Here is a 25959-nt window from a genome sequence, read left to right on the forward strand (position 1 = left end):
CGGCCCCTCGAGCCCGCTCCGCCATTTAATGAGATCATGGCTGATCATCCAAATTCAGTACCCTGTCCCTGCCTTCTCCCCATATCCCTTGATCCCTTTAGGCTTAAGAAATATATCTAACTCCTTCTTGAATATATTTAATGAATTGGCCTTCTGTGGTAGAGAATTCCACAGGTTCACCACTCTCTGGGTAAAGAAATTCCTCCTCATCTCAGTCCTAAATGACTTACCCCTTATCTTTAGACTGTGACCCCTGGCTCTGGACTCCCCAGCCATCAGGAACATCCTTCCTGCATCTAGTCGGTCTAGTCCTGTTAGAATTTTATAAGTTTCAATGAGATCCCCTCTCATTCTTCTAAACTCTAGCGAATATAAGCCTAATCGACCCAATCTCTCCTCATACGTCATTCCTGCCATCCCAGGTATCAGTCTGGTGAATCTTCGCTGCACCTAGAACTGTCAGATGAAGTCTCTTTGCCGGTGAGCAGGACGTTTACTTTCATGCTAGAGGGCTGGAATTCTATGCTGTGCCTGGGGAAGGCAGTTTTTTTTCTTTTGGTGGTTGTTAAACCTTGTTTAGTGGTCAAATGGATATGTCTGGCTCTCAGTGGCACCAAATTCAAATCCAAGTGAGGGAACCTGCAAAAAGGGCTTTGCGTGGAGTTAACACCTGGTTCCCAAGACAATGGGCAGGGATTGAAGGGAAAAGTACACTCTGGCCATGTTGCTGTAGCATTATATAATTTCCATCAGCTCTTCCACTCTCCCGACTCTGCACCAGATGCTAGTGTGAATTGCATGAATGAAGTTAATAGAAAAAAGCTTTTATCTGCAGTGATAAGCAACAGTATACACACTTGAATGTGCCCATGCCGGTTTTTAAACTGGCTCAAATCAATGGCTGCCATATAAATGGACTGCAGCTCTGGGATGCACACTGGCTATCCCTGGAATATGGAACACTGGAGTAGCACCAGATAAGAGCGGAGACATGAAATGGCAGCTTTCCTTGGCTGGTAAAATATGCTAATTAATCTAAAATAGCTCTTATTTGTCAAGTAATATCTTGTACAATTTTAGTTTCAAATAGTACAGGCAAGGAAGTACTTTGTACAGAAAGTATCCTCCCCCATTCCCAGCGTTTCCTTCATCTCTAAGGCTGCAGCTCCTGTCCCGCTGGATTGGGAATGACCGCTAAGTATGAATTTGTTGTGGATGAAATATATTTGATTTGCACGAGGATACAATCCTTCCAATGTAGGCTCAAGAAATTGCCATCCCCGCTTCCTCATTATCCAGCACCACATTCTTCTAGGGTAGAGTGTGGATTTTAATGTGGATGTTTGAAGAGTTTCCACAGGGGTCAAAATTCTCACTGCTTCAAAGACACATGCACCAGCAGAATATTCTCCTTCTAAGTCACAGTAAGCTTTCTCATGGTGTGTTCTGGTTACTGTAACAAACCTCTATAAAGAAATGTTACATTGAACTACTTATTCTATCCACTGAGTGATGCTATGCATCAACAGACAATACGACTGAGTTTGTGTACACTAGTACTGTAACAGAACTAGGAACAAAAACAGGAGCAGGCTTATTGCACGATTATCTCACTTATCAGGGACGATTAAACAGGTCAGAAACCTTTTGAACTGTTTAAGTATGGCAGGACAAGTTGATAAAGCTGTAGAAGAAGCATATGGGATCCTTGGTTTTATAAATAGAGGCATAGAATACAAAAGCAAGGAAGTTATGCTAAACCTTTTTTAATCACTGGTTAGGTCACAGCTGGAGAATTGTGTCCAGTTCTGGGCCCCACCCTTTAGGAAAGATGTCAAGGCCTTGGAGGGGTGCAGAGGAGATTTACCAGATTGATACCAGGGACTTCAGTTATATGAAGAGATGAGAGAAGCTGCGGTTGTTGGGAGATTTAATAGAGGTGCTCAAAATGATGAGGGATTTTGATAGGAGAAACTGTTTCCATTAATGGGTGGGTCGGTAATCAGAGGACACAGATTTAAAATAATTGGCAAAAGAACCAGAGGGGAGATGAGGAGATTTTTTTTTATGTAGCAAGTTGTTATGATCTGGAATGCACTGCCTGAAAGGGTGGTGGAAGCAGATTTGATAGTAACTTTCAAAAGGGTGTTGGATATATACCTGAAAAGGAGAAATTTCCAGGGTTATGGGGAAAGAGCAGGGAGTGGGACTAATTGAATAGCTTTTTCAAATAGGCACAATGGCCTTCTTTTGTGCTGTAAGATTCTATCAATTCTCTAATGTTTTTAGTTAAAGCTAAGGATCTATGCCAATAATTTCCTTGGGGGTTCTCCCAATCAGTCGCTGTAAGTTAGTGTTCCTGAATATTAAAAACTGATTGAGCTAACAAAACCTGTGTAATTTTGCACAGCTTATTGTGGGGGGCGTATGGGGAGAAACCTGGGGAACGTTTTGAAACATATTGGAAGCTTTATTATGATTGTCCTAGGTCGCAGTTTCATATCACACCAATGCAACAGGTATAAGCTGCTTTGATATTGCAGTCTGGGTCTTATGAGAGCAAGTTACATGCATTGTTCTCTGCATTTACTTGTGGATAGTTCAGCTGGTCTTCCTGTGATAGGTTGCACTCCAGGACTTGCCATTTTGTACATATGCAGACTGATGGTAATGTTTTGCCTGTGTCCCTTCTCAAAGTAGTGACATCATGTTACACTAAGTTCTCCCAATAGCACCAGGCTCCAGAGCCAGCAGCAAGATTCAGCCTTCTATCAGAATTAGTGCTTTGTGCAGAATGTATCTTCCTCCATTTCACCCAATCCCTAGCATGCACTGTCAACAAAGGTTGAGAGGGTGAGGATCCAAATGAGGAATATCCAAGCAGAGGGAGGTGATGTGCATTGTTCAATATCTTTCACATAAAGTTTAATTCTACCCAAGGAGTGCCCTAGGAGGTGAGGTGAACGTAAAGGTCTGTATTCAACATGCTTCTACCAAAGAATCACTTGGCAGGTGGGAGGAATGCGACAAACATTCCACAGTCCAGCAAATTAATCAAAATTGTGTAGCATCTGATTTTCATGGAGACTAAATGATTAATGACCTTCAGGAGTGTCCACTAGAAATATAACACTAGAATGTTATGGTTCAGATGATCTCCCAACATTTTGTATGGTGTTCATGGCAAAAAGGCAGTTTCCATAAATGACATGCATGATGACATGCTGCTAGTGCTGGGACATGCATTGTTGGCCCCAGGAAGACCAGCAACAGTTGGGAAGACCCAGTAAAAAAAAAGTCTTTCCTATACAAGTCTTAAATAATCAGCAAGTGATGTTGCTGCCGGCTGTGCAAGACCTGGGCTATGGGAGCTGACAGCTGAGGACAAACGTAAAGTCAGCTAGAGTGTAAATGCGGTCTAAATCTGGAGTTAGGACCAACGCAACATTGGCGCAAAGTGGAGCAGAGTGTCTCACTTTTCTTCGGTGTCAGATCGGATTTTAATTCCAGATTTATACTAGTCGGTGGAGTAGATTTTTGTGCGTCTGATTCCATCCAGCGAGGCGGTAGAGCAAGGCCGCTGCCTGCCCGATAGAATTGGTCCAAGGCCAGACCAAGTTTTATGGTCCGGCCTCATTCCAAACCAATGGCAAGCTGCTCTCGCCTTTTGAGCGACTTGTCGATAGGAGAGGACTGAAAACCCAGTGGCTCCAGCACAGAGTCCGGCCAGTGCGGGAAATTAAGGGGAAGAGAGGCGATCTCATGGGCGGGCTCCGGAGGGTTGGACATCGGGGGGGGTTGAATGCATGAATGCTTCTTCTGACCCTACAAGAATGATTTCAAAAGTGTAATTACCTGTTTTTGAGCAGTCCAAAGTTGTCCCTTTACGGATGACTGGTTGGGTTGCTCACTACAAATATCAATGAGTTGAATGAATGCGGCGCACACTTCACCCATTGGCACCTAAAAATTGCACTGGGGTCCTATTGATATCTTAAGACCCCCGATTCTGCAATCCAATTTTCTTTGCACTACTGCCCCGTTCCCACTCGGCAGTGGAGCGAACATCCGCCTCAGTGAAACCACATTGCATCAACATTAAACTTGTAGTGCAAGTGCTCCCTTGATTGTGTTTTTGGAGTTAATGCTTCCCTCATAGTTCGGCTATTATTCTAATTGATTCAGTCAGTGTCTGGAAAGCTGATTAATGGTATTTAATAAAGCTGATTTTGAGGATATCTAATTTTTAGTAGTTTATGGGGCCTGGGAGTAGTTATGATCGACAAGGAAAAGTTGCCTTATAATGAAGATGAAGGAACACTATATTCTGAGGGAACTAAACAAATGTATAATTCAAGATATGGTACGGATGACATATTTCATGTGAACTTCTTATGTGGACAGTGCAAACCAGACCCCCAGATGTTGCATATAGCCTCTCTTGAAAACATGACTGTAGTTTTGCACAAAATCACAAAGGTCACTGACACATGGGCCCCGATATTAATATGAAGGAGGCTTCCGAGTGGGGGAGTGGAATTGTGTGGAGGAAACCCGGAAATCAGCTCAGCGGGTCAGAATTTGCGATCGCAACTCAACGTCCGCTTCAGTGTCAGCTGTGGCTGTTGGTAGCATGTAGGCCAGGACCACGGCCGTGCAGACTTTGGATGCCAACTTGTCTGCCGCCTTAAACAGGACGACAGATACCTTTTCCGTGGCCTTACAATGTGTTACTGATCTTCACCAATCTGGTCTGCAGCAGAGTGGTAGGAGCGATGTGGCGCTGGCCCAGGAGAGGGATGATGGTGAAAGGGGACATGGAAGTGGGAACTCCACTCAAAGCGCTCCCACTTCTCATCTGTTGCCTCAAAGGTTGAAAAAGTTGTATCCACACAAGCCCTGTCTGTTAAACATTTGCCAGAGGGAACGGAGACACCAGCTGCAATAAGTGAGCTTTAATTCAGATGGGAAAATGAGAAGTTTAAATACCCACCTGAACTGCTGCTTAAACTCGCCTCCGTTTCACGGAGCAGTTTCCCGAGCCCCGGGAAACCTGTGCTGCTCAAGTAAAACTTGGCGCCAAGTTAAAAGCAATTTTAAAAGAGCTCATTAGCATCTCCCAAGGACATTAATTGAACCAATAGTACCTGCCCGCCTCCAATTATTAAATTCCCGACTTCGGCGGGTAGGTTTCTCCTCAGCATCCAAACGCCCTTCCGTTAGTGGGCCGGAGGTGGGAGTGTTGGAGCCTGGTTACCTTCCCGCTCTAAAAATCACACATTTTCACCCACTCCCAACCCACCCGTTCTTGGGGGTTAAAATTCCTCCCATGGAGTCGATTTTAATTTTTGAGGGAATTGTCTTTAAAAACATATTTTAAACTGAAAAGATGCTTTCACAAAGTAAGTAAAACGATGTTCCATAGTAGTAGATGTTGAAGATTTACCCATGTCCTACTTTATGGGATATGCTCGTGAGTCCTGTCCTGAACAGTTAGCTGCCTAAGTGGATGAATTAATTTAGAGGTTCGTTTGTCTTAATATTTCAATCAGTAAATTGACGCAGCATATGGCACTCATCCAATCACATGAGCAACTCCATTGATGCACCTTAACAGCACAACGCTGACTTCAGGAGAAAGAAAGCAGGAAAAGGAATAGGGTTTTGTTTGAATCATGTCAGTGAAACACTCGGGATAAGACAGAAAGAGCAAAAGGATTATTTTCCTGTACTTCTAACTTTGTGCATTTTACATGGTGCTTCTTCCTCTGTGATATGTCTTGCTCTCAGTTAGAAGTGCATAGACAAATGTAATGCTGCTGGGACTGTTTGACAGCAGTATCCGTTCTGAGATGTACAAGCTGAAGGCACATTGTAATGACACAAAATGTGCGGTATAATTGCCCAACAGTAAAACTCTGGAGCATGCTCTTCTGTAACAAGATTGTGGGGATATGGGATGCTGGGAGAAGAGGCACAGTTGGGATACAGAAACTTTGTGATAAACAGATCGCATCCTGCAGGAAGTTTGAATTCTTCATTTTTTTGATTACCAAGTTTTTCTCCTTGAACCTTCGAGTCTTCCTGTGTTGTGGTTCCAAGGGCACCAGTTGCCCTCTGGACCTTGCCTAAGTAGTCATTCTGTGTGCCTTGACCATGAGTATTAGCAGTCTAGTCGACAGGATATACTTGGGTCAGGAATGTTCTTGAACCATGCCAGAATTTATTTGGAAACAACTTCACATAAAACAAATAGAGAACAGATGAAATGCTAACTTTTCTCATTTACACCTCTTTTTACCTCTTATGGTGCACTAATTCCAGGATGAACCTACTGGTGATAAATTCTAGTTCTACTTGTATCCCATCTGTCTCCTCTCCTAAAATGGAGGTGGCATTGCTTCCAAAATACCTGCCGCAAGTTAATGGCAGATTGATCACTTGGATTCAGTGCACTAAAATGCCTGTTCAGGTCCCTTGCCGCCTTTTTCTGATTTTCTCCCCTCTGACGGCAGTGACTCAGGGCGGTGTGACTCAGGCTGGTGTACAGTTGCACGAGAGGCCTAGAAAACCTAAAGTAATTGTGCTCCCAAAATATAATTCTACTAATTAGAAGTATTATTAATGACCCATCCCATTGCCTCTCCTCTCTGACTGGGCTACAGGGTCATGGTTGCTAACAGCCCATCGGTGCCGCGCCCAATTGGCCTTTCTTCTTGTGAGGCTAAACAGTGAGTATTGGCACCATGAGGGTGTCATGGCTGAACCCAATCCTGTCCTCACCTGCTATCTGCACATGCACATCTTCAACTGGGATTGCTCAGGAGGGGAACCTTCACTAAACCTTGCCGCCCCAGCTGGAGACACTCTGGTTGAAATCAGCTGACTCCGCACTAATCAGGAATCAAGACACGGACCAATATGGCACATAATGCATTACCATTAAGTCACTGGGAGAGCTCCTATAGAGTCTGTTCCTAAAGTGCTTGTTCCTATAAAAGAATTCCATCCTTTGTTCTTTTTGGATTGATTAATCTAACCGCTTGATTACCCATGGGAACAATAACTATTGGAATCTGAAAGTCCTGATTGCAATCATTCTTGCTGCTGTAATTTGCAATGCTAGGACCTCCACCCATTTTAAATTATAGGACACCTCAGTGTATTGCAGAATTGGTCATCTGTGTGTTGTTAACTGCCAGGTTAATCAATTCTATTCGCAATGCATGCTGACCACACCGGTAATTGCTAGTCTCAGTAAATGTTTTAACAGTAGGACACTTAGCAGTTGAAGTGAAAAGATAGTTGGAACAAATGCAGTGAAGTTCAGACAGAATTAAATAAATGCCATGTACCAGCCACACCTGTATTAGGTAACGTGGACAGTAGTTTTCACAATGGGAGGTTCCCTGGGGCACACAGGACATTCTGCAGATCAGCTTCAATTACAGTGTCACACTTGAATAGTACTTAGGGCAAATTTTAATTAGAATCTCACTTTTTAATAACATCAACAGAGAAAAATGTTGCTAAAGAAAGGCACATTCTTCTCTGATATACTTGGAAATCTGATAAAGCAGGAATCCATTTTTGTGCTGTTAACTAAAGTTCCTTGTTTAAAATGACAAGAGCATGCTGTCTAAACCAACTAAAATACTTCCTCTTTCAATGTTAACGCGTGTTTGCTAGAGATGGAAAGGCAGCAGCTTTGCAATTGCACCATATCCCAAAAGTACCTCACTCACCCTTTCAGTCCTTGGTCTCACTCGCTGCTCCCGCTCTCTTTTCCTGTCCCAGGTGTGTGACTACCTGCCTCCGGGTGTTTCTGGTTTTCCTGCCTCTTGCACTCTTTCTCCATCACTCTGTCCAGGCCACTGACTGTCTCTAATGTAAAGCTGGATCAGTGCTTTACAGAATGTGTTTCTGGATATCTGTTTATGGGGATTGTGAGAAAGTACGAGCCCATCACACAATGAATGCAGCAGACTGGATTACATTTCTATCACCAAGCCTGGCTGTCACTGTCGCAAACACTGTGGTTATCATCTCTATTATTTTTCTGGATGATGTACTGCCTATTCCGCCACAGAACTGAAACGGCCCTTATCAAATCACACATGATGTTCTATGTGACTATGACCGTGGTAAACTATCCCTCCTCCTCATCCTTCTCGACCTATCTGCAGCCTTTGACACAGTTGACTACACCATCCTCCTTCAATGCCTCTCCTCCGTCGTCCAGCTGGGTGGAATTGCCCTTGCTTGATTCCATTTTTATCAATCAAATCGTAGCCAGGGAATCATCTACAATGGCTTCTCTCTCCACTCCCGCACCTTTACCTCTGGAGTCCCCCAAGGACCTCTTCTTGGCCCCCTTCTATTTCCCATCTATATGCTGCCCCTCGGTGACATCATCCGAAAACACAACATAAGGTTCTACAAGTACACTGATATCATTCAGCTCTATCTCACCACCACCACTCTGGACCCCTCCACTGTCTCTGATTTGCCACACTGCTTGTTCGACATCCAATATTGGATCAGCAGAAATTTCCTGCAACTAAATATTGGGAAGACCGAAGCCATTGTCTTTGGTCCCTGCCACAAACTCGATTCCCTGGTCACTGTTTTCATCCTTGACAACTATCTGAAGCTGAGGCAACCTTGGTGTTGTGTTTAACACCGAGATGAGCTTCCGACCACATATCCGCTCAATCACCAAGACTGCCTACTTCCACCTCTGTAGCATCGCCTGACTCCGACCCTGCCTCAGCTCATCTTCTGCTGAAACCCTCGTCCATGCCTTTGTTACCTCTAGACTTAACTATTCCAACGCACTCCTGGCCGGCCTCCCATCGTCCACCCTACATAAACCTGTGCTCATCCAAAACTCTGCTGCCCATATCTTAACTCACACCAAGTCTCGTTCACCCATCACCCCTGTTCTTGCTGACCTACACTGGCTCTCAGTCCGACAAGGCCTCAATTTTAAAATCCTCATCCTTGTTTTCAAATCCCTCTATGGCCTCGACCCTTCCTTTCTCTGTAACCTCCTCCAGCCCCACAAGCCTTTGAGATCTCCGCGCTCCTCCAATTCTTGCCTCTTGCCCATCCTGGTTTTAATCACTCCATCATTGGCGGCTGTGCTGTTAGCTGCCTAGGCCCTCGGCTCTGGAATACCCTCCCTAAACCTCTCCGCATCTCTACCCCTCTCTCCTCCTTTAAGATGCTCCTTAAAACCTACTTCTTTGACCAAGTTTTTAGCCATCCCTCCTAATATCTCCTTCTTTGCGTCAGTGTCAATGTCTGATTATACTCCTGTGAAGTGCCTTGGGACGTTTTTCTAATTTAAAAGTGCTATATAAATGCAAGTTGTTGTTGTCATTGTCGTTGTTGTCAGATTAAAAGTAGCAGTAATTGTAGTAAAGACAAATCTAAGCCCCAAATCTCAAATAGAAAACAGGCCTATGTGGCGAATTTAAAAAAAAAATTCTACTTTTATAGATAAGATTACTGAATTTTCTTTTAGCAGTGTTTTTTTATGTTATGGTTATAAATGTTATATTTCATGGACGGTGAAGACAGGTAAGTTACCCATTGTGTTATTTCCAGGTTGGACAGGAGTTCAGAGTGCTCAGAATGCTGGGATTTCTCCTTAACACTCACAATTTGTTAACACTGAGTAGGTAATTGACATTTTTTCCACTAATGTCCCAGTAATCAATAAATTGTTTGTTTCCCCTTTTCTAACCACTTTTTATTTTTGGTAAGAGACCAAAGTGTGACATTTAGTGGATGGAGTTGTGGCTGAATTCAGAATTGAACAGCGAAGGACTTTTGTCCTGAAGCTGCAGGGCAAGAACTGGTAACTGTGACACTTTTTTAAAATAATTAGTGCTTCTGGATCGCATAGTAATTGGTGTGTATAATTGTGCTGCCCGAGTTTGTAAATTGTGCATTAAAGTACAGTAAACTAGTGAGAACAGAGATTGTGGAGGGAGTTGGCCATGAATTGAAGTAAGCCACAGCAATATATTTAGTACACTCACTTTAGACTTCTATACCATGTAGATAAGCTTTATTATATATTTTGTATAGTCCAAGTTAAAATAAAGCTTAAAAAGAATACAATATCAGGTCAGCTGTGACTTGTATTACGTGAATCTAGGTAGATGAGGGATTTTGAACATCCAGGGCAAAGGCACTGACAGGAAACACTGACAGGAAGCATCTCCAGCTGCATCTACTCAAGCTCAAAGTTAAGCTTTAGGAATAGCAGGAGACACTCTGTCACATAGTGGAGACACAGGGATTTCTGGAGTACATGTTCCAATAGATGGTCATTCCACAATCAGACAAGAGGTTAAGGATTAGAAGGGGGTGAGCACTCATTGAAGTGGGAGATAAATAGGAAGAAAGTGCAGGGGTCCTCTGACGGCATTGCCATGGCAACTAAGTTTTCAATGCTGAACAGTCATTCCAAGTAGAATGACTTTGTAGCCATGAGCAAGCTTGTGGCAGCATGGAGGAAGGGGTTGCCTGAGGGGGAGGATAATTGAGGGCAGGAACACGGCGAGAGTGTGAAGTTCGGTAGAGGAGAGGAGTAGACAGTTGCCAATGTCAAAGGGGAGGAAATTTTGACTCATCTGGGATTTGATGTGAGACACGGAGTGTTGATCATGGGGTCAAGGGAAGGGGTGGAGAGATAGAGTGGGTCCATTACCATACATATGGAAGGTGACTCAGGCCTATAGATGATGTAATCAAAGGACAGCATGTAGATAAGGAAGAGGAGGGGGCCATGGATGACCAAAAGTTTGGTCAGAAAGGTATGCCTTAAAGAGGACCTTAAAAAAGGATGGAGAGGCGAAGAGGCAGAGGGCTGATCTGAGGGAATTACGGAGTGCCTAGATGGCCGACAATGGTGGAGCAAAGGAAGGGGGAATGCTCAAGAGGCCAGTGAACGGAAGAGAGGAACAGAGAGTTTGGGGTGGGGATTGTAGGGTGGGGGTGGAGGAGGTTAGAGAGATAGAGAGGCGCAAATCCATGAAGGGATTTAAACACAAGAATGAGCATTTTAAATTTGAGGCACTGGGGCATCAGGAGCCAATATAAGCCAGCAAGGACAACAATCGTGGATGAGCAGGACGGTGCAGGATATGATACAGACCACTGAATTTTACGTAGGATGGAGAATTGGTAGCCAGCTAGGAAAGTATTGGAATAATTGAGTCTGAAGCTGGAAAAGGCACAGACGAGGGTGCCATCTGCAGATGGGCTGAAGCAGGGGTGGAGGTGGGCGATGTCACAGAAGTGGAAGTGGAAGTAGGCGGTCTTTCTGATGGAGAGTATATGGGGTTGGAAGCTCAGCTCAGGGTTGAATAGAACGCCAATTTTGCAAATAGGCTGGTTTGGCCTGAGACCATAGTTGGGGAGGAGCTGGAATCCGTGGCGAGGGTACAGAGTTGGTGGCAGGGGATGAAGACAATGGTTTCAGTCTTCTCAATGATTAACTGGAGGAAATTGCAGCTCATCCAAGATATCAGACAAACAGTCTGACAACACAGAGGCAGTGGAGGGGTCGAGAGAGTGGGTGGAGAGGTGGAGCTGGGTGTCGTTCGCGCACATGTGGAAGCTGATCCCATGTCTTCAGATGATATTGCTATCATCAGTGTTTTACATTAACTCTAATCCAAATATTAATCTCTACTGGACAGCAGAGCTGAAGGAAGCGTTCTGAAACTGATAAGAGATTCAGTCTGGACAGTGAGCAGCATTGAGAGGGATTGAAGTGTCCTTTGTTTCAGTGCTAGCAAAGCTTCCAGCTCCAGGAAATCATAAATAAGTATGCACTCATGTTAATTGTGATGTGTGACAAAATCTTTGTCAGCTCTACCCTAATCAGTGGAAATATAACTAAAGTGCTGGCATCCATTCCGTCTCTGTCTCTGAAAGATGACAAATGAGAATTAGTGGAGGTTTACTGGATTGTGGAGACTAATATACAGAACACAACTGCTGCAGGGTCAGCCCTGCTGTAACTTAGCAGCACAATAAGAAGTTGCTGCTTGTACTGGTCTCGCTAGATGTACTCCTATCCAGTTATCCAGTCAGCTAAACACTCATTCAAATAACTCGAGAAACAGGGTGCGGTTTTGAAGCTTTACTTGAATAAAATTGTGAAACTGTAAACAAAGACAAAGTATGTTTTGTACACAGAGTTGAGTACTATACATTAGATGTTACATAAGATACAAACATGTTTATGAAAACAGAATAGACTAACTGTATAAGTAAATAGCACTGAAGCTAAACCTCGGTAGCTAACAGCTAATAAACTTATGGACAAAGTATTGTCAAAATACTATACCGACAAGGTTGTTATCATGTTACTAAACAAGGATACTCACAGACATTGCGCCTTGCTTAGCGTATAAGGAAGGATGGAGGAGGATTGAGAATGGCTGCCTCATGTGGGCTTTGTTCACAACTCAGCAAAACACTCCCTGGAATACTACTTCCGGGGCAGACAGGAAGGAGGTCAAATAACACACTGCTATACACAGCGGCTGGACCTGGGTGAGAGCAGTGAACGAGGCGGAGGATAAAAGGAGCAGCGAGGCCCGACCACAGTGGCTGGACCTGGGTGAGAGCAGTGAGTGAGGTGGAGGATAAAAGGAGCAGTGAGGCATACCAATTCAGCAGCGGGGGAGAGAGGTAAAAAGTAATTGAAGTGTGACGTCACCAGGAAGCAGGTAAATGATTGGTTGGTGAGTATTTCTCTCTTTTTAAACCTTAACTCTGTGGTTTATAGTTTCTAAAGTCTCTGTGGTGTAGCGAGGACTGTTTATAAACCAGGGCCCTTAAATATATCATTTAGCTGTAAGGTAACTTCAATTTCTGCGGTTTATATTTTCTAGGGTCTCTGTGGTGTAGCGGGGAGTTCTGCCATACAAGCGCCCTAGAGTATATCTTTAATTAATTTAAATTAATTCAATACCACCAATTAAAGGGTAAGTCATGTCAGGACAGCCCAGCTCCGTGTTATGCTCCACCTGCGTTATGTGGGAATTCAGGGACACTGCCGGTGTCCCTGACGACCATGTGTGCCAGAAATGTATCCAGCTGCAGCTTCTAGCAGACCGCATTGAGGCGCTGGAGCTGCGGATGGATGAGTTTTGGAGCATTCGCGATGCTGAGAGAGTCGTGGATAACACGTTTAGTGAGTTGATCACACCACAGGTAAGGGCTGCACAGGCAGAAGGGAAATGGGTGACCATCAGGCGGAGCAGTAGAAGCAGGCAGGTAGTGCAGGGGACCCCTGTGGCCATCCCCCTCTCAAACAGGTATACCGATTTGGATACTGTTGAGGGGGATGACTTACCAGGGGAAGGCAGCAGCAGCCAACTTCCTGGTACCGGGGATGCTTCTGCTGCTCAGGAAGGGAGGAAAAAGAGTGGGAGAGCAATAGTGGTAGGGGATTCTATCGTAAGGGGAACAGATAGGCGTTTCTGTGGCCGTAGACGTGACTCCAGGATGGTTTGTTGCCTCCCTGGTGCCATGGTCAAGGATGTCACTGAACGGCTGCAGGGCATTCTAAAGGGGGAGGGTGAACAGTCAGAGGTCGTGGTTCACATTGGGACCAACGACATGGGTAGGAAGAGGGATGAGGTTCTGCAGCAAGAATTTAGCGAGCTAGGTAGCAGATTAAAGAGCAGGACCTCAAAGGTTGTAATCTCTGGATTACTCCCGGTACCACGTGCTAGTGAGTATAGAAATAGGAGGATAGAGCAGATGAATGCGTGGCTAAAGAGTTGGTGCAGGAGGGAGGGCTTTAGTTTCCTGGATCACTGGGTCTGCTTCTGGGGAAGGTGGGACTTGTACAAGTCGGACGGGTTGCACCTGAACCAGAACGGGACAAATATCCTTGCGGGGAGGTTTGCTAGCACTGTTGGGGGTGTTTAAACTAACTTGGCAGGGGGATGGGATACAGAGTGGAGCTATAATAGGGGGTAATGTACAGCCAAATGTAGAGGAAAAAACAAGTCAGCTTGGAAGGCAGAGCAAATATGTAACGGCACAAGGGAGTAGGGCAAGGCTGGATGGCATTTATTTTAATGCAAGGAGTCTTGCGAATAAGGTGGATGAACTGAAGGTGTTGATGAACACATGGGAGTATGATATTGTTGCTATCACGGAGACATGGTTGAGGGAGGGGCAAGACTGGCAGCTCAATATTCCAGGGTATAGAATCTTCAGGCGAGACAGGGGGGGGGGTGGTAAAAGAGGAGGAGGTGTTGCAATATTAATTAAGGAGTCAATTACTGCTGTAAGGAGGGATGATATATTAACAGGTTCCTCTAATGAGGCCATATGGGTAGAACTTAAAAACAAAAAGGGAGCTAGCACTTTGCTGGGAGTGTACTATAGGCCCCCAAACAGCCAGGGGGAGATAGAGGAACAGATATGTAGGCAAATCTCAGAGAAATGTGCAAATAATAGGGTAATAATAGTGGGGGATTTCAACTTCCCCAACATTAACTGGGATAGTCAGAGTGTGAAAGGCTTAGAGGGTGGAGAATTCTTAAAGTGCATCCAGGAGAGCTTTTTGAGCCAGCATGTAGAAAGTCCTACAAGAGAGGGGGCGGTACTGGACCTAATTCTAGGGAATGTGGCCGGGCAAGTGGTAGAAGTGTTAGTAGGTGAGCACTTTGGTGACAGTGACCATAATTCGGTGAGATTTAAGGTAGTCATGGAAAAGGACAGAGATGGACCGGAAATAAAGGTTCTAAATTGGGGGAAGGCCGATTTTAATATGATATAAGGCAGGATCTGGCCAAAGTGGACTGGGATCAGCTACTTGTAGGAAAATCCACATCGGAGCAATGGGAGTCTTTCAGAAAGGAAACTGAGTGTGTACAATGGCAACATGTTCCCGTAAAGGTCAAGGGTGGGACCAACAAGCCCAGGGAACCTTGGATGTCAAGGGATATACGATAATGGATTAGGAAAAAAAGGGGGGCTTTTGGCGGATACAAAGGACTAAGGACAGAGGAAGCCCTAGAGGAGTATAAAAAGTGCAGGGGGATACTTAAAAAAGAAATTAGGAGAGCGAGGAGGGGCCATGAAATAACACTGGCGAGCAAAATAAAGGAAAATCCTAAGGTGTTTTATAAGTATATTAAGGGCAAGAGGATAACTAGGGAAAGAGTAGGGCTCATTAGGGACCAAAGTGGCAATCTGTGTGTGGAGCCAGAATATGTAGGTGGGGTTTTAAATGAATTTTTTGCATCTGTGTTCACTATGGAGAAGGATGATGTAGACATAGAAATCAGGCAGGGGGACTGATATACTTGAACATATTAACATCGAGAGGGAGGAGGTACTAGCGGTTTTAGCAGGCTTAAAAGTGGATAAATCCCCAGGCCCGGACGAGATGTATCCCAGGCTGCTGTGTGAGGCAAAGGAGGAGATTGCAGGGGCTCTGACACGAATTTTCAGAACCTCTCTGGCCACAGGTGATGTGCCAGAGGACTGGAGAACAGCTAACGTAATACCATTATTCAAGAAGGGTATTACAGGCCAGTGAGCCTAACATCAGTGGTAGGGAAATTATTGGAAAAAATTCTGAGGGACAGAATTAGTCTCCACTTGGAGAGGCAAGGATTAATCAGGGATAGTCAGCATGGCTTTGTCAAGGAAGATCATGTCTGACCAATTTGATTGAATTTTTTCGAGAGGGTGACTAGGTGTGTGGATGAGGGTAGTGCAGTGGATGTGGTATACATGGATTTCAGTAAGGCTTTCGATAAAGTCCCGCATAGAACACTGATCAAGAAGGTAAGAGCCCATGGGATCCAGGGTGCCTTGGCACATTGGATCCAAAACTGGCTTAGTGGCAGAAAGTGATGGTCGAAGGTTGTTTTTGTGACTGGAAGCCTGTGTCCAGTGGGGTACCGCAGGGATCGGTGCTGGGTCCCTTGCTATTTGTGGTCTACATAAATGATTTGGATGTGAATGTAAAAGGTATGATCAGTAAGTTCGCAGATGACACAAAAATTGGTGGGGTGGTAAATAGCGAGGAGGGTAGCCTCAGTCTGCAGGACAATATAGATGGGTTGGTCAGATGGGCGGAACAGTGGCAAATGGAATTTAACCCTGAAAAGTGTGAGGTGATGCATTTTGGAGGGACTAACAAGGCAAGGGAATACATAATGAATGGTAAGACCCTAGGAAAGACAGAGGATCAGAGGGACCTTGGTGTGCATGTACATAGATCCCTGAAGGCAGCAGAACAGGTGGATAAGGTGGTTAAAAAGGCATATGGGATACTTATATTCTATGCCTCGGCTAATGAAGGCAAGAGCAGGGAGGTTATGATGGAGCTGTACAAAACGCTGGTTACGCCACAGCTGGAATACTGTGTGCAGTTCTGGTCGCCACACTATAGGAAGGATGTGATTGCTTTGGAGAGGGTGCAGAGGAGATTCACCAGGATGTTACTTGGGCTGGAGCGCTTCAGCTACGAAGAAAGACTGGACAGGCTGGGGTTGTTTTCCTTGGAGCAGAGAAGGCTGAGGGGGGACCTGGTGAGGTGTACAAAATTATATGGGGCATAGAAGATAGGGTAGATAGAAAGGAACTTTTTCCCTTAGTAGAGGGGTCAATAACAAGGGGGCATAGATTCAAGGTAAGGGGCAGGAGGTTTAGAGGGGATTTGAGGAAGAACTTTTTCACCCAGAGGGTGGTTGGAATCTGGAACTCACTGCCTGAAAGGGTGGTAGAGGCAGGAACCCTCACAACATTCAAGAAGCATTTGGATGAGCACTTGAAGTGCCATAGCATACAAGGCTACGGACCAAATGCTGGAAAAATGGGATTAGATTAGACAGGGCTTAATGGCCGGCGCGGACTCGATGGGGCAAAGGGCCTCTTTCTGTGCTGTATAACTCTATGACTTTATGACTCTATATAACTACCACTAGAGGGTACTATCTGCATGTAATAAGTCCAGAACACTCCCCGTCCGAGGTCATTAACGACCCCACATAATCCTAACTCTACTTGTCACTGGAGTCCTCTGGCGACAAAAGGAGGACCACCTCAGAGACAGGCCGAGAGAAGACCTTGGCTGTTCCTTCTTTGACGACTCTCAAGTCCACCTTTCTCACTCTCCCGTCCTGGCTGGGGTGCCAACTTGGCCTTTCCAAAGACGAAGCCGACTTTGATTTGTCCATCTTGAGTGGTGACCTTCAGATAAGCCACATCTGCAATGGCCTTAGCGGATGCGTCTGCAAAGACACAAAGCTCCTTGAATTGGATATTTGAGGGAGAGAAGGATGTATAGAAGCGAGGTGTGATAAAAATAATAACTTCCGGGAAGTTATGTCATCACTTCCTGTGAACTGTGAACTATGAACTGTGTACATACCTCACTTCCTGTCATATGTCACTTCCTGTTGGACTGGTATAAATACTGGTCTGTTCAGTATTGTAAGAGGCTTCTACCAGAGGCATGGTAAAGACCTCTCTTGTATATAGTGTGTTTATAAGTTACTTAAAGCTTACTTTAAAGTTACTTGATGGTAAGTCTCCTTTTTCTTACATCAATTTAAGTAACTTAGTATTTACACTGACAAATACTAGACCTTCAGACAAACTCGGAAGTTAAGGATCCAGGGAACCACCCATCATGGAGAAAATCCTTAGACCTATTCGTCTGGACTTGGACCCGAATACACCAGCAGCTGGCAGGGTATGGAAGCATTGGTATCGTACTTTTGAGAATTTTCTGGATGAATGTAAAGCGGATGCTCCTGCTAAATTGAAGATACTTGTCAATTATGTGACCCCAAAAGTGTTCGAATATGTTGATGAATGGGATAATTACGAAGAGGTGATTCGGGCACTTAAGAAACTGTATGCGAAGACCCCAAATGAGGTCTATGCTAGACATCTACTGGCCACAGCCCGACAAGGGCCAGGGGAATCAATTGACGAATTCCTGCAAGAACTTCGCAGGCTCAGCGTAGATTGTAACTTTCAGGCAGCCTCAGCTGAGCTGTACCGCCAAGAAATGATTCGGGATGCTTTCATCTGCGGGATTGCCTCTCCATTTATACGCCAGCGTCTACTAGAAAGTAAAACACTTGAGCTACAAAAAGCTTTTGACCTAGCTTGTTCACTGGATTTGGCAAAGAGAAATGCAGACCTCTATCAGCTGCCCAGATCTCGATCTGCTGCTGTAGCTGCAACCAGACAATTCAAGCGGTCTCAGGTGAACCCTATCATGGGGGAATCTAATTCTGATGAAGAGGAGGACGACCCCACTTTAGCAGCCTCTTGGCAATCTAGGAAGGAATGCTTCTTTTGTGGAGATGCTTTTCACCCTAGGAAAACCTGCCCTGCTCGCAATGCAATCTGCAGTTATTGCGGGAAAAAAGGACACTTTGCTAAAGTTTGCCTATCAAGGGCCTCTACGAGGGCCAATCCAGCTAAGGCCTACCGAACTGCCCCAATTAGGGCCTATCAAGATGCTCCAGCTAGGGCCTATCAAGATGCTCCAGCTAGGACCTATCAAGCTTCCTCTCGAGCTCTCTCCCGAAGAAGCACACCGAGAGTTTTAGCCACTCTCTGTGCAACGACACCAATTACAGCTGCTTGCCCACAGAACCTGTCTCATGCAGCCACAAAAATTTCAATTAAAGGGCATACCTTAGATGCCTTAATTGACTCAGGAAGTACTGATAGTTTCATTAAGGAACAGATTGTTGCGAAATTGAAACTACATGTCTTCCCATCGGACCAGGCAATTGCGATGGCCCAGTCATCACTTAATACCAGAATCTCCGGCTTTTGTGTTGTTGATATGACACTTCATGGTCGTATGTATCCCTCCACCCGACTTTCGGTGCTCAAGGACTTATGTAGTGATCTCCTCTTAGGGCTGGACTTCCAAAAACAGCATAAGAAACTCACCATTGAGTTTGGTGGATCCAAACCCGGACTTACTATTTCTAATATACCGTCTAAATTACCATTTTGTGCATTATCAGCAGCTTCACTTGATGAACCCTCATTATTTGCCAGTATTCCGCCTCAATGCCAACCGATAATAACGAAATCGCGGCGCTTTAATCAGGAAGACCAATCTTTTATTGCGGCTGAAATCTCTCGACTTCTAGCAGAGGATATCATTGAACCATGTTCGTCGCCCTGGCGGGCTCAAGTCGTCATTGTCAAGAACCCTCTAAAACCTCACAAACAGCGACTATGCATCGATTATTCGCAAACCATCAATCAATATACCGACTTGGACGCCTACCCATTGCCACGCATTGATGATATGGTTAATAAACTGGCCGAATACAAAGTGTTCTCAACTTACGATTTAAAAAGTGCCTATCATCAGTTACCCTTGAAGGTCTCAGATAAGCAGTACACAGCCTTTGAGGCTAATGGACGGCTGTACCAATTTCGTCGCCTCCCATTCAGGGTTACTAATGGAGTGGCTGTCTTTCAACGGGCAATGGATGGCCTGGTTAAGCAGGAAAACCTAAGGGACACTTTTCCCTATCTTGATAACATTATCATTGCAGGTCACGATCAACAGGAACACGACTCCAACCTCCAAAAATTTCGGGATGCCCTCCATCGCCGTAATTTGACCTTGAATGAATCCAAATCTGTTGAGTCGCAACCGACCATCAACATCCTTGGCTACTGTGTAGGCAATGGTATCATTAAGCCAGACCCAGAAAGACTTCGCCCGCTCCAAGAGCTCCCGTCACCTAAGAATCCGGCTTCTTTACGTTGGGCTCTCGGTCTGTTTGCATACTACGCTAAATGGATTCCTCACTTTTCGGACAAAATCCAACCCTTGCTGCATGCTAGATCATTTCCACTGGGAACAGCGGCTGTTGCAGCCTTTAACCTTCTCAAAAAAAGTTGGAGAAAGCGGCTCTTCACTCCATTGATGAGAATCTCCCTTTCGTGGTTGAATGTGATGCCTCGGAGGTGGCGATCTCGGCTACTCTGAATCAGGAAGGTCGTCCTGTAGCATTTATGTCCAGGACCTTACAAGGTGCCGAGCTACATTATCCTCCGGTTGAGAAAGAAGCCACAGCCATCATAGAGGCAGTACGGAAGTGGAACCATTTTCTAGCTCACCAGCACTTTACATTGATCACGGACCAACGATCAGTCGCCTTCATGCTCGATAATCGAAAACGAACCAAAATTAAGAATAATAAAATACAACTTTGGAGGATGGAACTGGCCTCTTTTGGTTATACCATTCTCTATCGGCCTGGCAAGGAGAATGTGGCCCCGGACACCCTCACACGGGCATTCTGCTCCACTATGTCATCCTCCACTCTCATGGATGTCCACAATGGTTTGTGTCATCCTGGCGTTACGCGCATGCTACATTTCGTACGATCACGGAATCTCCCTTTTTCCACTGGAGATGTAAAGAAAATATGCTCAGAATGCCGGCTTATATTCACTCAGATCGGGGTCCATCCTTTATGTCAAGGGAACTCAAGGACTACCTCTCAGAACGGGGAATTGCTACAAGCAAAACAACACCATACCATCCCATCGGAAATGGGCAGGTAGAGAGGTATAACGGTATCATCTGGAATTCCGTACGTCTCGCTTTAAGATCTCGGGGCCTACCAGACCAGCAATGGGAAACAGTGCTTCCGGATGCATTGCACTCTATACGGTCCCTGCTTTCTACAGCCACAAATACTACACCTCATGAGCGGTTCTTTGGATTCCAGCATCGCTCATCTCATGGGACATCACTCCCGTCATGGCTAACTACTCCTGGACCTGTATTACTCCGAAGATACGTTCGGACGTCTAAAAATGACCCTCTTGTAGACGAGGTCGAACTAACCGATGCCAACCCCACCTATGCAAACATACGATATTCCGACGGCTGAGAATCTACCGTATCATTACGGGATCTGGCTCCCTGCCCACCAGGACCTAGTGGGACATCGGGTGATGGCATTTCACCAGGAAACTCTTGGGACCTATCGGGTACCCCTCTCCAGGATCCTGATCGGACACCAACTAGCTTGGTGCCGGTAGAACCCCGTGCTCAAGGTTGCGACCCTCCCAGTACCGCGCATGAAAGTACTGATCCGCCACAGACCAGCTCTGCACCTCCCTCTGAACAGAGGCAGTCCGACTTTGAACCTATTGGGGCTCGTACTCGAAGCCATGATCTCCCCGACCCTTCACCGGGCAATCCAGGCCACACAGACTCTGACCAATGGCCAACCGCATGTAAGCGGACCAGCGACCCTCTACGACGGGAATCCAAACGGGTGCAACTCTTCCTTGTTCGGCGGCTGCGGACCAAAAGGTAGACCACAGCCTCCTAATCCTGCAGGAGGGAAGAATGTGATAAAAATAATAACTTCCGGGAAGTTATGTCATCACTTCCTGTGAACTATGAACTGTGTACATACCTCACTTCCTGTCATATGTCACTTCCTGTTGGACTGGTATAAATACTGGTCTGTTCAGTATTGTAAGAGGCTTCTACCAGAGGCATGGTAAAGACCTCTCTTGTATATAGTGTGTTTATAAGTTACTTAAAGCTTACTTTAAAGTTACTTGATGGTAAGTCTCCTTTTTCTTACATCACGAGGTATTTGGATCTCCTGTAAGTCTTGAAGTGAGTCTCTCCATCTGTTCCACTCTGCTTCCATCTCTTCAGGGAGGGGTGAATCCCACTCTTCAGCGCGTGTGGAGAGTTCCCTGAGGAGCAGCCTGCCTTGTATGGTGACAGGGGCTAAGAAGCCGAGAGGGTCGTATAGGCTGTTGACTGTAGAGAGCACTCCTCTACGTGTGAAGGGTTTCTTGTCATCTAAGACTTGGAACGTGAACGTGTCTGTTGCTATGTTCCAAGACACTCCTAGGCTACGCTGTAAGGGGAGGTCATCAGTGAAGAGGTCAAGATCCTTGACATCCTTAGCACGATCTTCAGGGGGGAATGCCTCCATCACTGCTGGTCTGTTAGAGGCTATCTTGTGTAGCCTGAGGTTGGATAGTGCAAGTAGTTCCTGAGCTCGTCCAAGGGTACTGATGGCCTCTGCTTCGGTCGAGAATGACTTCAGTGCATCGTCGACGTAGAACTCTCGTTCGATGAACCCTCTCACATCACTGCCAAAGTCATCATCTTCTTCCTTGGCAGCCCTCCTTAGTCCGTATATGGCGACAGCAGGGGATGGGCTATTGCCGAAGACATGGACACGCATTCTGTAGTCCACAATGTCTCTGCTGGGGTCGTTGTTGCGATACCACAGGAAGCGGAGGAAGTCTCTGTGGTCTTCTCTCACCACAAAGCAGTGCAACATGTGCTGGATATCGGCAGTGATGGCGACGGGCTCTTTCCTGAATCTCATGAGTACCCCCAAGAGGCTGTTGTTGAGATCGGGCCCTGTGAGGAGTACATCGATGAGGGAGACTCCCTGATATGGTGCATTGGAGTCAAACACCACGCGGATCTGTTCCGGCTTTTTGGGGTGATACCTCGCCTCCTTTGGAGTCTACCAACATTCTTGGCCTTCCTGGAGTGGAGGAGCTAGCTCTGCATCATTGTTGACGAGCATTTTCTTGACAAACTCTAGGAAGTGTGCTTTCATTTTTGGCTTCTTCTCTAGTGTGCGACGGAGTGAGTTAAGACGATTATAGGCATACTCCCTGTTGTTCGGCAGCCGTCGTCTGGGGTTCTGGAAGGGTAAGGGTGCAACCCAGCTGTTAGAGCTGTCACGAGAGACCTCATTGTCCATAATCTGGAGGAATCTCATGTCGTCGATCGATGGAGCAAGTTTGTGGTCATTGGCGGTGCGACAGAAGACTGACTGACCCGGGTTCTCTCCAGTGAGCATCATCTGTGTGCTGTCTGTGGAGATCAGCGCTGGGGGGGGGTTCTGAGGCGGGGCCGTATGACTGAACTTCTCTGTCACTCGGATCTGACTACTGCATGGGGTAAGGTAGCTTGGACGACCATTCTCCAAGATGGAAGTCTTGAGTGTGCTCACCTGAGATGGCTTGTGAGCACCCGAGGCACACGTCTCCAACAACGACCCAGCCGAGATCTAGCCTTTGGGCGAAAGAGGCGTCATGTGGACCATTGATCTGTTTCCTTATCTTATGTACCCTCAGGATGTCCCTGCCCAACAACAGGAGTATGTCTGGATCAAGAGGTGGGATCTCGTCTGCAATGCGTCTCAGATGACTGTGGTGATGAGCTGCATTCGGAGTGGGAATCTCAGAACGGTTGTCGGGGACTTGATTACATTCGATCAGTGTAGGAAGGGGGAGACTAATCTTCCCGTCGGCTGACTCAACAACATAACCACAGGCCCTCCTGCCGGCTGTCTCTGAAAGTCCAGCACACGTCTTCAGCGTGTAAGGCAACGGACTTCCTTTGACCTTGAAGATGTCAAGAACTCGGATCTTGCTAGAGAATGGTTGCTTTGTTCGTCTAGTATGGCATACATCTTTTCAGATTCCTGGCGACGTCCTACAGGGTACACATTAACGAGGCATATCTTGCAGCATGCTCTTGCGCTCACTCCTTCTCCACACACCTCGGTGCACTAGGATGTAATCTGCAGATAGGCGGCTCCCTCTCTCTCCCCGCCGTGCTCGGAGGCGGGAGGAGACAACTCTGACTTCCAAGGAGCTGGGCCTGGGTGGAGTGCTGAAATGTGCCGATCACTTTCACATTCTGTGCACTTTGCATCTACCTTGCAGTTCTTGGCGAGATGGTTCATGGAGGAGCAGCACTTGAAACATATAGAGTTCTCTTTGAGGTACTGTTTGCGGTCTTCCAGGGACTTCTCTCTGAAGCCTCTGCACTTCTTTAATGGATGGGGCATGTTGTGGATGGGACATTGTTTGCTCATATCCTCGGATTTCTTCTGATCCCTTGCGTTCTTGGTTGAAGACACTTGCGTTTTGTGGACAGATATTGGTGTCTTTCCATGTCTGTCAAACTTGTCTCTTCTGGCAAGTGCTGTGTGGGAGGAGAAGAAGTTGAAGCTGGGGTCTGTCCTGGCTTTGGCTTCTCTACGGATGAAGTTGGCAAACACAGAGAATGGAGGGAAGGTAACGTTGTGCTCTAGCTTGAACCTTGACCCGAATGATGTCCACTTCTCCTGCAGATTGAATGGAAGCTTCTCAACGATGGGTCTTACCCCTCTGGAAGTGTCTAAGTACGATAGGCTAGGTAGGTAGCCGTCCTGCTTTGCAGCTTCGAGTTCCAACAGCAGATCGCCAAGGTCGCGGAGCTTCTGGGGTTCCTTATTGGTCAACTTCGGAAAGTTCTCCAACCTGGCAAAGAGAGCCCTTTCAATGGCTTCAGGCGGGCCATAGCTTTCTTCCAGCCTCGCCCAAGCCATCATCAACCCAGCTGGCGGATGTCTCACATTGACTGCTTTTATCCTGCGTGCCTGTTCGGCGGACTCTGGGCCGAGCCATTTGATAAGGAGGTCGAGCTCTTCTCTTGCCGACAGGTCTAGGCCCGATATGGCACCGTGGAAGGAGGACTTCCAGGCCCAATAGTTCTCTGGTTTATCATCAAACGTGGTTAACGCTGTAATCAATAGCTGGCTGCGTGCAAGGTATTTGACAAGGTCGTAGGTGGTGGGGCCTATGCCATGGTCGCCTTGAGTAGCGGCTCTGCTGGGGGTCTCAAGGAAACGCGAGGGGGTTTGCTGCTGACTTTCTCTCTTCAGCGCTCCATTCCTCTGCTCGGTGTCCTCTGTTTTGTGGGGGAGGATTCTGTAACTTGGGGCACGCAGTCCATTTTGAACTTGGTTGGTGACATGGGGCATGTTATATGGTGTGCTTGAGTCTGTAGAGATGTGTGGGTCTTCATCTCTCTCTCTCGTAAACTGTGTGTCAGCTTGGTTGCTCACATAGTCTGTGGTGCACTGTAGTCGACTCTGATGCGGAACAGGAATTGAAACTTTGTTCGCTGACTCAGGATCAGCTTCCATTAAAACTGCCTCCAATATTTGTGCCTCAGCTAATGCAATATCTTTCTCTTTTTCTTCCTGCAGGGCATCTAATGTGGCTTGGAGACGGGCCTGTTCAACTTTTATTTCCATTTCTTTCTTGGCATACGCTGCTTCTGCCTTGGCCCGTGCTCTGGCGATGGCCATACTAGCCCTAGAACCAGCTGATGACCGTGAACCAGCTGATGACCTAGAACCGGCTGATGATTTGTAGTAACGAGAGCTTATAGACAGATTGTTACATTCTTCAGTTTCATCTAACTGTTTAAAGTCTTCTACTTGCTGAGTAGCATTTTCGGTATTACCTTCTGCCATGATGATGTGAGGTAAGTGTGGTGTACAAGGTGAAGACTTAAGCTGGTTATGTCGTGATGGCTTACTCTGTGCCTAGATGACAGCCACTTAACTCTCGAGTCCTTGCTGCTCCACGTGGAGGGTCCCCTCTCTTCACAGCTAGCCGTATTGCTGTCTTTTCACTGTACTGGTCTCGCTAGATGTACTCCTATCCAGTTATCCAGTCAGCTAAACACTCATTCAAATAACTCCTCAAGAAACAGGGTGCGGTTTTGAAGCTTTACTTGAATAAAATTGTGAAACTGTAAACAAAGACAAAGTATGTTTTATACACAGAGCTGAGTACTATACATTAGATGTTACATAAGATACAAACATGTTTATGAAAACAGAATAGACTAACTGTATAAGTAAATAGCACTGAAGCTAAACCTCGGTAGCCAACAGCTAATAAACTTCTTATGGACAAAGTATTGTCAAAATACTATACCGACAAGGTTGTTATCATGTTACTAAACAAGGATACTCAGACATTGCGTCTTGCCTAGCATATAAGGAATGATGGAGGAGGATTGAGAATGGCTGCCTCATGTGGGCTTTGTTCACAACTCAGCAAAAC

The 25959-nt window shown here is 45.9% G+C and overlaps 1 protein-coding gene across 2 annotated transcripts in view; it reads right to left on the bottom strand.

Moving 5' to 3' along the window:
- LOC147116596 (5-hydroxyisourate hydrolase-like) overlaps positions 1 to 25959 on the bottom strand; it is a 112233-nt gene that overhangs the window by 58387 nt on the left and 27887 nt on the right. The window contains exon 2 of one of the 2 annotated variants that reach the window (XM_085991666.1): positions 23190 to 25642. The exons of the other annotated variant lie outside the window; for it this stretch is intronic. Within the exon in view, the coding sequence (XP_085847792.1) occupies positions 23625 to 25361 (1737 nt within the window). The 5' untranslated portion in view covers positions 25362 to 25642 and the 3' untranslated portion in view covers positions 23190 to 23624. Of the gene's footprint in view, positions 1 to 23189; positions 25643 to 25959 lie in introns of those variants that run through there. 2 annotated transcript variants of the gene reach the window in all.

The sequence above is a fragment of the Somniosus microcephalus genome, chromosome 6, assembly GCF_052327205.1.
Source record: "Somniosus microcephalus isolate GS21.2 chromosome 6, FLI_Smic_1.0, whole genome shotgun sequence".
Lineage (NCBI taxonomy): Eukaryota > Metazoa > Chordata > Chondrichthyes > Squaliformes > Somniosidae > Somniosus > Somniosus microcephalus.